Below are 14,809 nucleotides of genomic sequence, written 5' to 3'. Positions count from 1 at the left end.
TAGTGAGAGGAAAGTATGACGAAACTGTTTCGGAAAGAATGCAAAGGGCTCTAAACTATACACATTCATGGTGTATTAAGGAGGGCCTTGGCATCAACCCGTCAAAAGTCGTAATTGTCCCTTTCACTAGGAGAAGGAAGATCAACCTAAAAGCTTTTCGGCTTGGAGGGATACAAATTCATCCTAGTGATCGAGTCAAATACTTAGGTTTGATACTGGATGCTAAACTGAACTGGAATGCTCAAATTGAGTCCGTGATCGGTAAGGCAACAAGTGCGTTCTGGTTAAGCTCCAAAACTATTGGCAGGAAGTGGGGCTTGAAACCAAAAATGATAATGTGGATTTATACTGCCATAATCCACCCAAAAGTGACGTATGCTTCGTTTGTCTGGTGGCCAAAAACAAAAGAGGTTACCACGCAATCAAAGCTTGCGAAAACTCAACGTCTTGCGTCCATTGCTGTTACAGGAGCGATGCGAAGCACACCATCAAAAGCTTTAGATGCGATTCTCAATCTGCTACCTTTGCACGAGTACGTGCAATTAGAAGCAGAAAAGGAATTGCTGAGACTTGAACGAGTTGAAAAGTTTATGCCAGGTGATCTTGTAGGTCACCTGAGCATTTTACAATACTTTCAAAATAGGCCAGTAATGAAAATGATTACAGACTGGATGAAACCTGTGGAGAACCATGATGTTCCTTACAAGTTGCACGAAACAACTCGTGCAGATTGGGAAGTCGGAGGTCCCACTGTTCGTCAAGGGTCAATCAAATTCTATACAGATGGCTCAAAAGTTGGAATAAAAACGGGAGCAGGAATCTACGGCCCTGGAATACAAATTTCAGTGGCGATGGGACACTATCCTACGGTGTTTCAAGCAGAGATTCTTGCTATTTTGAAATGCGCAAATATCTGCCTTGAGAGAAAATACAGATATGCAAATATTTGTATTTTCTCAGATAGTCAAGCTGCACTAAAAGCATTGTGCGCTTACAAATGTACTTAAAAGCTTGTCTGGGAATGCATTCTTTCACTGCGCAGGCTGTGCCAAGGGAATTCAGTAAACTTATACTGGGTTCCAGGTCACTGTGGCATTGAAGGAAATGAAATGGCAGACGAGCTTGCTAAAAGTGGTTCCAATTTACAGTTTGCTGGCCCAGAACCATTCTGTGGTATATCAAACTGTACAATTAAAATGGACCTGAAACGCTGGGCTGAGCAGAGGGTGATATCCAATTGGATGGACGTCAAAAATTGCAATCAGTCAAAACGATTTATAACACCAAATACTTATAAAACCAAAAAGCTCTTAGTGCTCAACAAGAAAGCTCTATGTACATACACTGGTCTAGTAACTGGACACTGCCCGAGCAGGTATCACTTGAAAAATATTGGCCATATTCAGAGTGATATCTGTCGTTTCTGTAATACGGAACGTGAAACCTCGGAACATCTGCTTTGCAGGCAAAGATTTCTAAATAGTGGTTCTGCGCGCAGGCAAAGATTTCTAAATAGTGGTTGCTTGCAACCCAGTGAGATCTGGTCTGCAAAACCTGGGAAGGTCTTGGAGTTTATCAATTCCATTGCACCTGACTGGGAGACGACGCGTCGTGGCAGTACCTGATTACTTGACACATGGTAATTAGCTGGCTAGATGCGAATATCAAAACGGGACATGCCACAAAAGTTCAGCCTATTGGACGCAGTGGCTTAATTTCCCCAACAGGGGAGGAAAAAAAAATCTTATTTCTATCAACACTTGCTCGATAACTTACATTTTAGTTCCATGATTTGATTCCCAAGATTCGACTTATCCAACATATCAACATCATCAGCAACTATCTCGCTACGACATTCTGCGCACTAGCCTACCGTATTGAACAACTATGACCAATTTTTCTTCTTCTAACTGTCGTCTGTTCTCACGAAATTGACGCAATATAAAGAAAAAGTAAAAGCTGTTCAACGGTGAACTCGGGGCTCACTCCACACTGAACGAAACTGTTTGCCTATTTCCAACACTCGCTTCGTCGAAACACGAACAGCATAGGTAAACCAAGTGCATTTCAACAAACTCTTTGAATGCCATGATAATTAATCAGCTTGTTTCATCAGTAGTGTTTGGTGTTAAGGTTGAAGGATTCGTCATTGACATAATCGTCATCATTGAAAATTCGAAAGCAGTTTTCTCGATCAAAACTTAAATGTTTGCATTGAAAATGTGTTCACTGCACTCCATTCTCCACCCGCCAAACAGTGAATACATTTTCACAGCAAATTTTCAAATGACACACAGCACTTTCAAATTTTCAATGATGACGATTATGTCAATGACGAATCCTTCAACCTTAAGTGTGGCTCGATAATCCAAAGGTCATTAGCTCGGCACAGAGATGACAAGATTTTTTCATTAAGTCGTATAAGATGTTATATTACGTCGCAATAGTGCGCACCATATATCGCATACGATATCGCTTCAAGTCATATAGTGCTATTAATGTCCCGTCAATGCGTGTACATCGCCTCTACTTTTGTATGCATAAGAAACTTTTGCGGCATCTTAGCGATGTAACTGTACAGCATAAAAGTACGTACAAGGTACAACACGGTAACAAATTTCATAATACGAATAAATTGGTTGTCTGGAGCTATGCCCATTGAGTCGATACAATTTTACCGACTGGAACGGAAATGGAACTCATCATTGAAAACTTTATAAATTCCGTTAAAACTATTGAACAGACACTTTTGAACTCTCTTTTCTACAGAAATTAGAATTCTGTAATATATAAATTCTAAAGTACCGCCAAAATTCAGGTGAAATTTTCCTCCAAAAATTCCGACAAAATATCTTGAGCGGTTGCACAAAGCTTATTAAATGAATTGATAGAATGTTCACATGTTTTGGAAATTCAAGAAGTTTAAAAGCCAAGGGAAGTTTCTTGCACTATTGTTTCATGTAATAGTATTTTTATCCGTAAAATGTGTTCTGTGGAGCCCGGGACATGGCCCCCCGGTTGTCCTAAGTGCGGTCCTGATTGAATATAACTTAACCTTCCTAATGCACGTTGAGAACAGCTCGCAGACGTAGTGTACAGTATGGGCCAAAACAAGACTCTAATGCACAAGGAGGGTTTAAACGAAAACAGAACTTGGCGTAAATATTTTCAGCAAAACTGTGGCCTCTAGATCACTGTAAGGCATTCATTTGATAAGTCAATAAAGGTCAAACTTTTATCCCATTCTAAAATTCTTAAGAAAATGCTCATTGCTCTAGCATAAATGAAAATTGATTTGACAATTAAAAATTACATTCTGAATGTGTATCAATGACTCATGTAGCGGGTAATGGTTTATCTATACAACAATGCTACATAATTCAAGCTTGTTGTTGTTATGAGTCATTCTATCCAGAATTCAGTTTGCAAGAACTTTACGAAGTTGCTAATGATAAACTCTTTAATTTTTTTGCATTCACGTTACAAAACGTTTGTTCCAAAACCCCTTCCATCCATCCCGGATATTTACACGGTAGTATTGGAGCACGGCTCGGCAGCTTCCACAGCATCCTTCACAAGCACCACACACAATCCCACGGCGATAATCTTCAAATAGAGCATTGTCCCAGATCTTCTTTTTTTCTGCACAGGAAACAATCACTTTCAGAACAGTCAGTCACTCACAATGCACTTGATTGGAACTTTCACGCTATCACCGCCAACACTTCTATTTTCAGTCTCCTGCTCGCCCAACCGGAAAGGGCTGAGTTCTGTACTTTCTCGCGATCTCACCGCCGCGTCGCGTCGTCGTCGTCGTCGACTCGGTTAGCGTCGATCACCCGCGTGTTGAACCGCGACTGTCACGGCCGTTGATTGCCCGTTGACTGACGGGAAAGGATTGAGACTACTGAGTGAGCCAAGTCCGCCTGATCATCCCTCGGCGGCGGCGATCATCCGGCCTGGACTACGTCCGTTCCGCTCGGAGCTGATTAGTATTCCACAACTGTGACAACCGGAGAACGCGCAATCACTTCTGTATGTCCGTTCTGGGTTCTAGTGGAGCCCACCCAATCGCACTTTGACGACGACGGTTGTTTGCGTTGTATAAGGTTCTCTACTAGCACATTACAAGTGGAAGAAGCGATTATGTTGCACGATGCATGCGGTGGTAAGGTTGGTCGAGAGTCGTTTTGTTTATGAGCGAGCAAACTGCAGTGATGTAGTGTCGAAAGTTATCAGTATGCACCACTCCAACTGCCAAGTAGGGGACCGCGTGGCCGCGTCTGTCACAGCTATTGGTGTAATAATCTAGAAGTTGAAAAATACGAGAACTAGTCAGTAGTGTGTTTAGGAAGCGGAGATGAAATTAGGGCAAGGGTATATTCTGGTCATGTTATGAAGATAAACATTGTTTTGCGGGCATTGTAGCCATGCAGGAGACACGTGGTGTAAAGGAATGGTCATTGTTAATACCATACTTCGCTACCTCAGAGCATTTTCAGTTCAACGCACGAGTTGCGGAAACGCTACCTTTTCGATTTAAATGAAAACCGTTACTATAAAACGATTTATTGATTGAAATGTTATCTTTATTGGCAATATAGACTACATCAATCTGGCCACCCCTGAGGAGTAGAAGAAGAAGAAGAAATGTTATCTTTGAAGTCGCTTCATTTTTGAGGTGTTATATATTCAATGAATCAAAGCAATGCAAATTTTGACCATTTATGACTTATATAATGAGCACTGGAAAACGTTTGGCTTAACTTGAAATTATTAACAAGAGAAAAAAATATAGCAATTTCATAAATTTTATGTTTTTTTTAGAAAATTGATCTATTTTTAATATGCAACGCATTACATTCTCAATTTATTGCTGGTTACTTTCCTTCAAATCACATTTATATTCAAGTCAATAAGAGAAAATATAAATGAACTATAGTTAGCATCTTGAATTTTGAAACGATGTTGAAGTTTTGGATTATTTGATGTTTTATTAGAAAAAGAATCTATTCGTTATAATTTTCTTACGCGCTACGAATTTTAAGTAATGTCAAAAGTTTTTCGTAGCTCATTCTATAAGTCATAAAAGGAAAAATTTCATTGCATTCGGTTCATTGAATCCAGAGATATAACAGCTCAAACCTAGCTATTGGCTAACTATACTTTTTTCTAGACTCTTTATAACTTCGTGCATAATAGCCCGATATTTTCCAAATTTTGACCGCTGATACATAACTAGTTGATCAACTTACAGTGGATATTTGAGAATATTCGAAGCACTTTTCGAAAAGTTTTTTTTTTGTTGGGAGGAGTTGAACCACTGCGTCCAGTGATTTGAACTTTTGTGGTATACCCCTATTTACTATTCGCATCTTATAAAGCTGATCACCCTTTATTAAGTTATCCGATTAAGTATCCTGACGCGTCATTTCCCAGTTAGGCAAAATAGAGTTTATGAAACCTACTACCTTCCCGGGGTTGAGAGACCAAATTTCACTCGGTTGCAAGCAACCATAATTTAGAATTTTGGATCTACGTTTGTTCAAAGCACCACAGCTGCAAAGCAGATGTTCCGAGGTTTCCAATTCAATGTTACAGAATCTACAGATATCATTCTGAACCCAACCTCCTCCTCTTTTTGGCGTAACGTCCTCACTGGGACAAAGCCTGCTTCTCAGCTTAGTGTTCTATGAGCACTTCCACAGTTATTAACTGAGAGCTTCCTCTGCCAATGACCATTTTGCATGTGTATATCGTGTGGCAGGCACGAAGATACTCTATGCCCAAGGAAGTCAAGGAAATTTCCTTTACGAAAAGATCCTGGACCGACCGGGAATCGAACCCGTCACCCTCAGCATGGTCATGCTGAATACCCGTGCGTTTACCGCCTCGGCTATATGGGCCCCTATGGGAACCCAACCTATGTTCTTCAAATGATATCTGCTCGGGCAGTGTCCAGTTATTAGGCCAGTGAACGAGCACAAAGTTCTCTTATTAAGCTCCAAGAGCTTCCTGGTAATTCCTGAATTTGGTGTTATAATTCTTTTTCTTCTGGTAGCCATCCAGTTGGTAACCACCCTTTGTTCTTCCAATCGCTTCAATTCCATTTTTATGGCACAGTATGATATGTCACAGAAAGGGTCTGGTCCAAAGAACTGCACATTAGATCCTTGTATTGCGAGCTCGTCTGCCTTTTCATTTCCCTCAATGCCACAATGTCGAGGAACCTAATATATGTTCGAAAAGTTACAGCTACTTGAAATTTATTTGTGTAGTGAAAGTTTTGCCTGTCCCGATCATTTTGTCTATCCCCTGTACATTTTGTTTTTCCCCTTTATATCTTGGAAACTATCAAACATAACAGATAGGGTTTTGGCTTCGAACTGAGTTTTTGAGGTCAAAACACTTGAAAATATGCCATTTTTGACACGAGATTTTTATTTTAATAACATTTTTAATTTCATTTCAAATAAAAGACTGTAAGGATTTTGAAATTATTTCTTGTTTTCCAATATTAAAAAAAATTAAAAAAAAATGAGGAAATGTATCCAGTTAGTAGAGCGCTTCAATCGCTCTCTATCACACTTCGCCATTCACCATTCATTCATTTGTTTCTGCTTTTGTAATTACAAATGCCATCTTCCTTAATTATTCACTATCATTGTGTGCGTGAATACACACATACATACACACGCTTACTCACTAATTGACTCACTTATTTACTTACTCACTAATGGACTCATTCACTCACTAGCTCACTCGCTCATCCGTTTACTTACTTACAAACTCACTCATTGAATTATTAACTCACTGCGTCACTCACTCATTCGTACCTTTACTCACACATTCATTCACTCCCGAGCAAAGGCGGTTAACAAAATGAAAACAAGTTCTGGTATCATTCGTTTGATACTTGAGTTTGTTATCATCTAGGTTGAATAAAGAGCAAACATAACAAAAATGATAACTTAGATTTACTTCTCGAATACCAAAATGATAAGAAGTTAAGTTATTATTGAGTTCAAGATGATAACTAATTGTGTTATACAATATTTTGTTCAACACTACATTTAGATATCAACATGAAAAAATACAGCTGATTGATAACTGGTTTTGTTATCAATTAGTTATCATTCAGTGCTATTTTACCGACCGAAATAGTAAAAATCTACTTTACCGACATCAACGCCTGTTGAAAAAGGTTTCTTATAATTTACAACCAATGTTTTCAACTATTGCGCCCAGGCGGGTCTTGAACCCTGATTGTCGGTCACAGCCGATGACCCCTATACCAACGGGACTCATTGAGAGTGAGAGTAATAAAAGGCTACGCTTTCGTACTACAAACGCATTGAAGGTGGAAAGCAGAATCTATTTTCAGAATCGAGCTTCATCAGACTCTCAGTTTTTGGGAAAGCTTTGAAATATGCGTTTGGAAACCGATACCATATTTTATCGCGATAGACCAAAGTTATCGATAACTAAATTTGTTATCATCTGGTTATCATCAATTGAAAAAGATGATAACAAAAATAACAAAATGATAACACCAATAACACAGTTAATTATCAAAGTGATATCACTTTGTTATCCACTTTGCTCGGGTAATAGACTCACTCAGTCACTAATTCACTAATTCTCTAACTTACTTATTAATTCACTCACTCATATGCTCATCTGCTCACTCACTTATCAACTCAGTCACAAATCACTGTTTCAACTAAATACATCACTCACTAACTCACCACATCACTCACTGACAGGCTCATTCACTCACCAACTCACGCACCCACTCACTTTTTTATTTCATAATTTGGCCCATAACCGCATACCATTAACTTTCGACAGAATCAGGCTTTGAAGAAAACGGAATCCAAAGATGCAACTTTTAATAATATGGGAATGAACCTAATTTTAAAAAATGGCTCATAAATTCGCAATCAATTATTTATTAATACAAATTTCTACAGCACTTCATGTATGCTAGACGAATTGTCAGTAAATAAAATCGGACCTGAGTATGATTGAAATGTACCACGCTTTAAAGCCAGTCTATTTTCCCAGTGTTACTGTTATGCGGTTACATTTATCAAAATGGCATGGTATTTTTTCATAACATTGGGAACAAACTTAACATTTTTATTCAGTTAGTCGAAAGTACTTGTGTTTTTATAGTGATCCCTGCTATGATCTCAACACCAGCAAAATATGCAAATGTTACAAATATGCAGTTATGGTCAGTACATCACTCACTAACTCACTCATTTACTCATTCAATACCCACACATTCACTCACGGATTCTTAACTCACTAACACACTCACTTAATTACTTACTCATTTTCTTGTCAACCCATTACATTATTCACTAAGTCTCTATATTCTTTGCTTACTCACTCTTGTTTACTTATTAACATGCTCACCAACTCACTCATTTACTCACTAACTGTATCACTCATAACAGGCTCACTCACTTACTTGCTCACAAATTCACTCATTTACTCACTTATTCACTCACTAACAAGCTCACTCTTTTACTAATTTACTAGCTCTCTAGCTCAGTCACTTACTCACTAATATACTTATTGATTCACCTTTTTTTTTCTTAAACTCACTCATTCACTGAATTACGCAATAAGTCATTAACTCACTCATTTATCAACTTACCCACTTAGTAATTCCCCCATTTAGCGATTCACTCATTCACTCACTCACTTATCAAGTCCTTCATTACGCACTCATTAACTCACTCATTAACTCACTCACTGACTAACTCATTTACGCACTAATTCATTCACAGTAACTCACTAATTCACTTATTATTTTACTAATACACTCTATTTCATGGAACAGCTCTCTGCCTTAAGCTCTATAACTTCAGTGATCAGTAACTGACTCACTCACTAATTCACTCTATCTTGGGGCTGCTCATACTCATCTATTTACCAATTCACTAATTGTTTTATTCATTCACCAACTCTTTCACTCACCTGGTTTCTATTTATCTTATAATAGGAGATTATGTTAAAGTTTGAAACCACTCTAATGTTGTCTTTTGGCTCCATTCGAGCTTTATGCATGAAAGCATTATAAAGTTGCAGAAGAAGATAACATAAAAAAAATAGAACAAAAGCATGAAGTGCAGACCACATCAAGTGAGAAAAAAGACGAGTTATTTCTGTAGGACTGATGTGCGTATAAATTTCGACGACAGGACTACATTTCTAGGCATAACAGTCCCTCAACATATGTGTTTGGCGAAAACTACTGTATAAATGTTTGATTCATAATAACTCTGACATGATTTCTCACAATTGAACATTTAAGTTCTATTTGTTGCACCACTTTGCCGAAAAAAAAAGCAAAAACGTTCCAAAACTTGAATCGCGTTTTTTTCAACACGGGACAACTATACGTAGAACGGCAGCATACCTTTACAAGTTTGTTGCACCTAAATACATTAAGACTCTTTCAGCGTATTTTTTTTCTGAAACATTTCAATCGTTCAATCGATAAGCATAAGTCAAAAATTCAAAAAAATCAATTTATTTTTAAATTTTAGATTTTGAAAATTTTTCATTTTTTTAACCAATTAGGGCGGTGCTAGCGAGCGAGCGTGAGGTGGTCGACAGGTGGCGGCAGCATTACGATGAGCACCTCAATGGCGACGTTGCAAGTACCGAAGGTGGCGTGGTAACAAATTTAGGAGTATGTGCACAGGACGAAAGACTTCCGGCCCCTGACCTTCAAGAGATTGAGGAGGAGGTTGGCCGGTTGAAAAACAACAAAGCCGCTGGAACAGATCAACTACCAAGCGAGCTTCTAAAGTACGGTGGAAAAGCACTGATGAGAGCACTACACTGGGTGATTACCAAGATTTGGGAGGAGGAAGTATTACCGGAGGAATGGATGGAAGGTATCGTGTGTCCCATCTACAAAAAGGGCGACAAGTTGGATTGCGGGAACTACCGCGCGATCACACTACTGAGCGCTGCCTACAAGATACTCTCTCAAATTTTATGCCGCCGTCTATCACCGATTGCAATAGAGTTCGTGGGGCAATATCAGGCTGGATTTATGGGTGAACGCGCTACAACGGACCAGATGTTCACCATCCGCCAGGTGTTGCAGAAATGCCGCGAATACATCGTGCCCACATCACTTGTTCATCGATTTCAAATCGGCGTATGCTACAATCGATCGAGAACAGCTGTGGCAGATTATGCACGAATACGGATTCCCGGGTAAACTGATACGATTGATGAAGGCGACGATGGATCGAGTGATGTGCGTAGTTCGAGTATCAGGGACACTCTCGAGTCTCTTCGAATCCCGCAGAGGGTTACGGCAAGGTGATGGTCTTTCGTGCTTGATGCCATGGGAAAGGAAAAGGGTATTTTGGTGTGGGATTAGGGTGTTGAGGGATGTTCAAATTGTATAACAATAAGGAAAATCAAAAACCAAAATTCACTAAATTGCGAATAAAAAAAATCCGGAACATGTTTGAAACAAATGAGATGACGAAAAATTACATTTAAATGGAAATAAAATAATTAGGTTTTAGAGGGTTAATCTAGAAAGCTATTCTAGAACTCTAAACATCAGCTGAAATCAAACTCAGCCATCCTCAGTATGTACAGTCTTACTGAACACTATTGATTTTACTACTCAGTCTTGAAGAAGGCACTCAACCCAGTTTGTCAAACCCAGCCCAAGTACGCCACTGAAGACAATCGAAAGAAAAGACAAAAATTTGAATGGGCTATTGCTTACAAGTGAAGCAACCACGCTTTAGCAAAACACAGAACGGAACAGCGTCCATAAGTGGCCGAGTGCTCATACTTTGGACCATGAGCAATTAACCACCACGCCATGCTTCTTGAATGGAGCATATTCCCCAAGCAGCGGTACCTAGTGGATGGTGGATATGTGCGATCGTCATCGTCATCGTCTTCGCCGTCCGTCACCCATTGAGCACCCCATTAATATGTTTAATGATTATTGTTGTGTGTGCGCTATTAAATTGATGGAGGAAAGCATTTTGTTTTAATATTTTCGGAATTAATTTTCGGTTTAAAGTAGATGACGCCGCGCCGCGCCGGCCCGCAAAAGGAAGGGAAGGCGACAGACCAATCGTGATGGGTGTGACACCATTGATATTGGATGGTTTTTAACTATTCTGGACACGTTCGTGGGTTTTTGTTTCTGCGAAGGCAAGTGGGGACGGTTTAGTTCTGTCTTACGGATCGGTGGAATATGATGTGACCGAAGGGAATTCTATTTAAGTTAAAAGGTGTTAGGAATCACACTCTATTGTCACGGCTAGATAAGGATTGGGCTTCCGATTGTAAGGAGTTCTGAATTCATGCAACCAGCCCACAAGCAAAAGAATGACTCAGAATGGAAACGCTCTGGAATTCAAATCATATGGTAGCTATCACGTATCATACTGCTTATCACGGTTACACATATACCACATAAGGTGGTGGTTTTTTTGTACAGGGTGGGATTATTTGAGCAGATGGTCCTTTTTTAGGCACATTTCATTCCAATTGACCTATTTTTTGTACACAAAAAGCATCTAAATATGTTTAAAAATCCAAATCAATTAGTTAGAAATTGTCTGAGAGTGTGCTAGCTCTCAAATTGTCCCACACCATATGTAGAATAGGGTAGTTTACCGTTATGTGACCAGCAAAAAAAACACCTGCAATTTGGACTCATTCAAATCAAAAACTTATTATCAAATAAAGTTAAAATTGCAATTGGTTACCCGATCTTCCCTACTCTGTACTGCGCGAACTACCCACGCCTCTGAAATTCTTGTAATACCATTAAAACGCCAACGAAACCAAACGAAACGCCCTTAAAAGGCTCCTGAAATCCCCTGAAACCGCATAAAACAAGGGCGTAGCCAGCTTTTTGGTCAGGGGAGAGGGGGGGGGGGGTGTGTGTGTGCTAAGTAGCCTTAGCAAATTTATACCTACTAAGGAGTGTATCGGAAATTAACTATAAACATTCAGGATGCTCTATCTCGAAGCATGTTTGGTCTTATCATTTCGGTTCTTCTATCAAATATTCACAATACAGTCAAGTTAAGAACAGCCTGAAAAAAATTGAAAAATGTTTAGCATTATTGAAAATATTGTAGAATAAATACATCTCACAAATTAAAGTTTTGGACAAATTGTTGTTTTTTAAAGATTTTTCAGCGTTTCAATAACCTGTTGCGAATAAAACTTGTACGGCGAAAAATCCAAAAAATATTAATTATTGTTAGCAGTTATGTACACATAACATATCACCAAACACCAACTTAAAAAAAAATATTTATGATCGAAAAACCCTCAACATTTAAAAAATGACCGATCCTAAAAAAACACTAATTTTTTGTCGATCTTTGACAGTCTGTTTTAAATATCTTTTAAGGTTATACAATTCCGTTCTCTACTAAAGCTACCTCGTCGTTAAGTTTAAAAACATTTCCAATTAAAAAAAAATTGAATCATCAATTTGATGTATTTTTTATTTGCGTAATCGTGCTTTGAATGAGCATAAAAAAATAGGGTCCCTGAAAAATGACCTTTTTTCATTTTTAAGAATTGCGCTAAAATGGAATCGAATTATTTCTTGAAAAAAATTTTTTACCTATATTATGAGCAATCTGGGAAAGAATATATTTGCGCTAATATATTTAAAAAAATCAAAAAAAAAAAATCCATTTTTTCCGCAATTTCAAATTTTTAAGAGGTGTCCAAAATTTCAAGATCATGCGTTTAAACTTTGAGATTGATGACCATGTAAAATAATTATTTTTACAAAAGCAAAAGTGCCATTCCTTTTTCTGAGGATTTATATAGTACCTCCAAAAATAAAATTATTTATAACTTGAATAAATTATTTTTTAGGATGTTTTGAACATATATAGTTAATTTCCGATACAGTCCTTACCTTTAATAACTAAACGTAACACGATGAAATTGAATATAACAACATTATACAGTCAGGTCTTTTTTTACGCGGTTTCGATTTACGCGGCCGCGTAAATGATAAAGCCATACAATAAAAAATCATCGTCTTATGTTTGCATGATTCGTCGAGAAATGGTGAGACTTTTTTAACGCGGTTTTTTGAAATTTGAACTGCGTTTTTTTACGCGGTACGTATCCCCCGCGTCAAAAAAATCTGACTGTATTTTAAAAGCATTATTTAACCCTTCAGCAGCCAAGCTGTTGTTTTTTGTACAATACGTTGCCTGACCTACACAAATCAACGTGGTGCTGGTAGCGGTGACCAAGGTTAAGGATTTTCTTTTACTCGTGCATTATTTTGCTTTGATTTTTTTGTTACAAAACATTCACGAGAAATTATAGCTGAACTCTTTTGGAAATTACGAAATCTTTTGAGGACTAACCTTTAATTCTCTGGTTTCTGTAAGCGTTTTTTTTTTTAATTATTTTCCAATACTATTCGCTGATGGAATTCCTTCAGTAATTCCTAAAAAAAATCAAAAATATCATCAGATAATCCTGGGGAACTTCTTGGGTACATCCCTGAAAAGATGATTGACGGATTTCTGAAATTTTCGAAGGAACTCCTGAATGAACTTTTGAAGTGAATCTGAAAGGAATTCTGAAGAAATCACTTGAGGAATTCCTGGAGCAATCCCTGGAACACTTCTTGGATAAATCCCTGAAGAAACACTTGAATGAATCCCTGGAGGCATCCTTGCTAAAGCAAGTTCTGTAGAATCCCTGGAGGAATTCCCGAAGGAATCCCTGAAAAATTTCTCAAAATATACACAGAGGAATTCCCGGATAAATTATGGGAGGAATGCCTTGTGAAATTTCGGAAGAGACCTCATGAGGAAATCATAGAAGAAATCCAATATGAATTTCTAAAGGATTCTTTGGAAAATTTTTTTGGAGAAATTCTGGGAGGAATCCCTAGAAAAAAAAACATAAGAAATCTCTTGAGGAATTTCAAGAGGAAATCATAGAGAAATTTCTTAAGGCATCTTTGGAGGAACTTTTAGAGAAATCTCTAAGGGAATTCTTGGAGTAATCCCTGAAGCAATACCTGGGAAAACTTCTAGAGGGAAAACAAATTCCTGACGTAATTCCTGGAGAAATTCAGGATGAGACCCAGCAGAAATTCCTGGAGAAATTCCTTGAAAAATTGCTTGGATCAATTCTGGGAACAATCCCTGGAAGAATCCTTGGAGAAATCTCCAGAGGAGTTCTGGGAGGAGTTTTGGTGAAATTTCTGTAGAAAAAAAAATCCCTTGAGAAATTCCAGGAGGATTTCCTGGAAGGAATTCCTGAAAAAATCCTGAATGTATTCCTGGAAAATTTCCTGGAAGATTCTCTGAAGAGATCCCTTCCAGTATTTCCTGGAAAAATTCCTAGAGGAATTCCTGAAGAAATTCTTGTGATATTTCCTGGAGGAACTCCTGGAGAAGTTCATGGAGAAATTTCTGGATAAAAGCCTGGAGGAATGCCTGGAGAAATTTCTTGAGGTATTCCCGTGTGAATTGCTGGAGGAATCCATGATGGAATTCCTGGAAGAATCTCTAGGGACATTCTTGAAAAAAAATACTGGATGCATTTCTAGATGAATCTCCAGAATAATTCTGGGAGATTTATGTTATTTTTCTATTTCTGAAAAAATCCCTTGAGAAATTCCTGGAGGAATTTCTAGCGGAATTTGTGCAGGAATGCATGAAGGAATTTGTGAAGTAATCTCTGGAGAAATCTCTAGAGGAATCTCTGGAGGAGTGGCTGGAGGAATACCTGGAGGAATCCCTGA

General features: G+C 38.2%; 1 protein-coding gene across 1 annotated transcript in view; it reads right to left on the bottom strand.

Annotated features, from left to right (window-relative positions):
- The window catches only part of LOC109621814 (fibrillin-2-like), a 107,886-nt gene that overhangs the window by 13,440 nt on the left and 79,637 nt on the right, over window positions 1-14,809 (bottom strand). The window contains exon 12 of the mRNA XM_062847579.1: window positions 3,530-3,642. Coding sequence (XP_062703563.1) covers window positions 3,530-3,642 — 113 coding nt within the window. The remainder of the gene's footprint in view (window positions 1-3,529; window positions 3,643-14,809) is intronic.

Source organism: Aedes albopictus, chromosome 2, assembly GCF_035046485.1.
Source record: "Aedes albopictus strain Foshan chromosome 2, AalbF5, whole genome shotgun sequence".
Lineage (NCBI taxonomy): Eukaryota > Metazoa > Arthropoda > Insecta > Diptera > Culicidae > Aedes > Aedes albopictus.
Note: the sequence above shows the minus strand (reverse complement) of the source record. Positions and strands in the feature narration are given on the sequence as shown.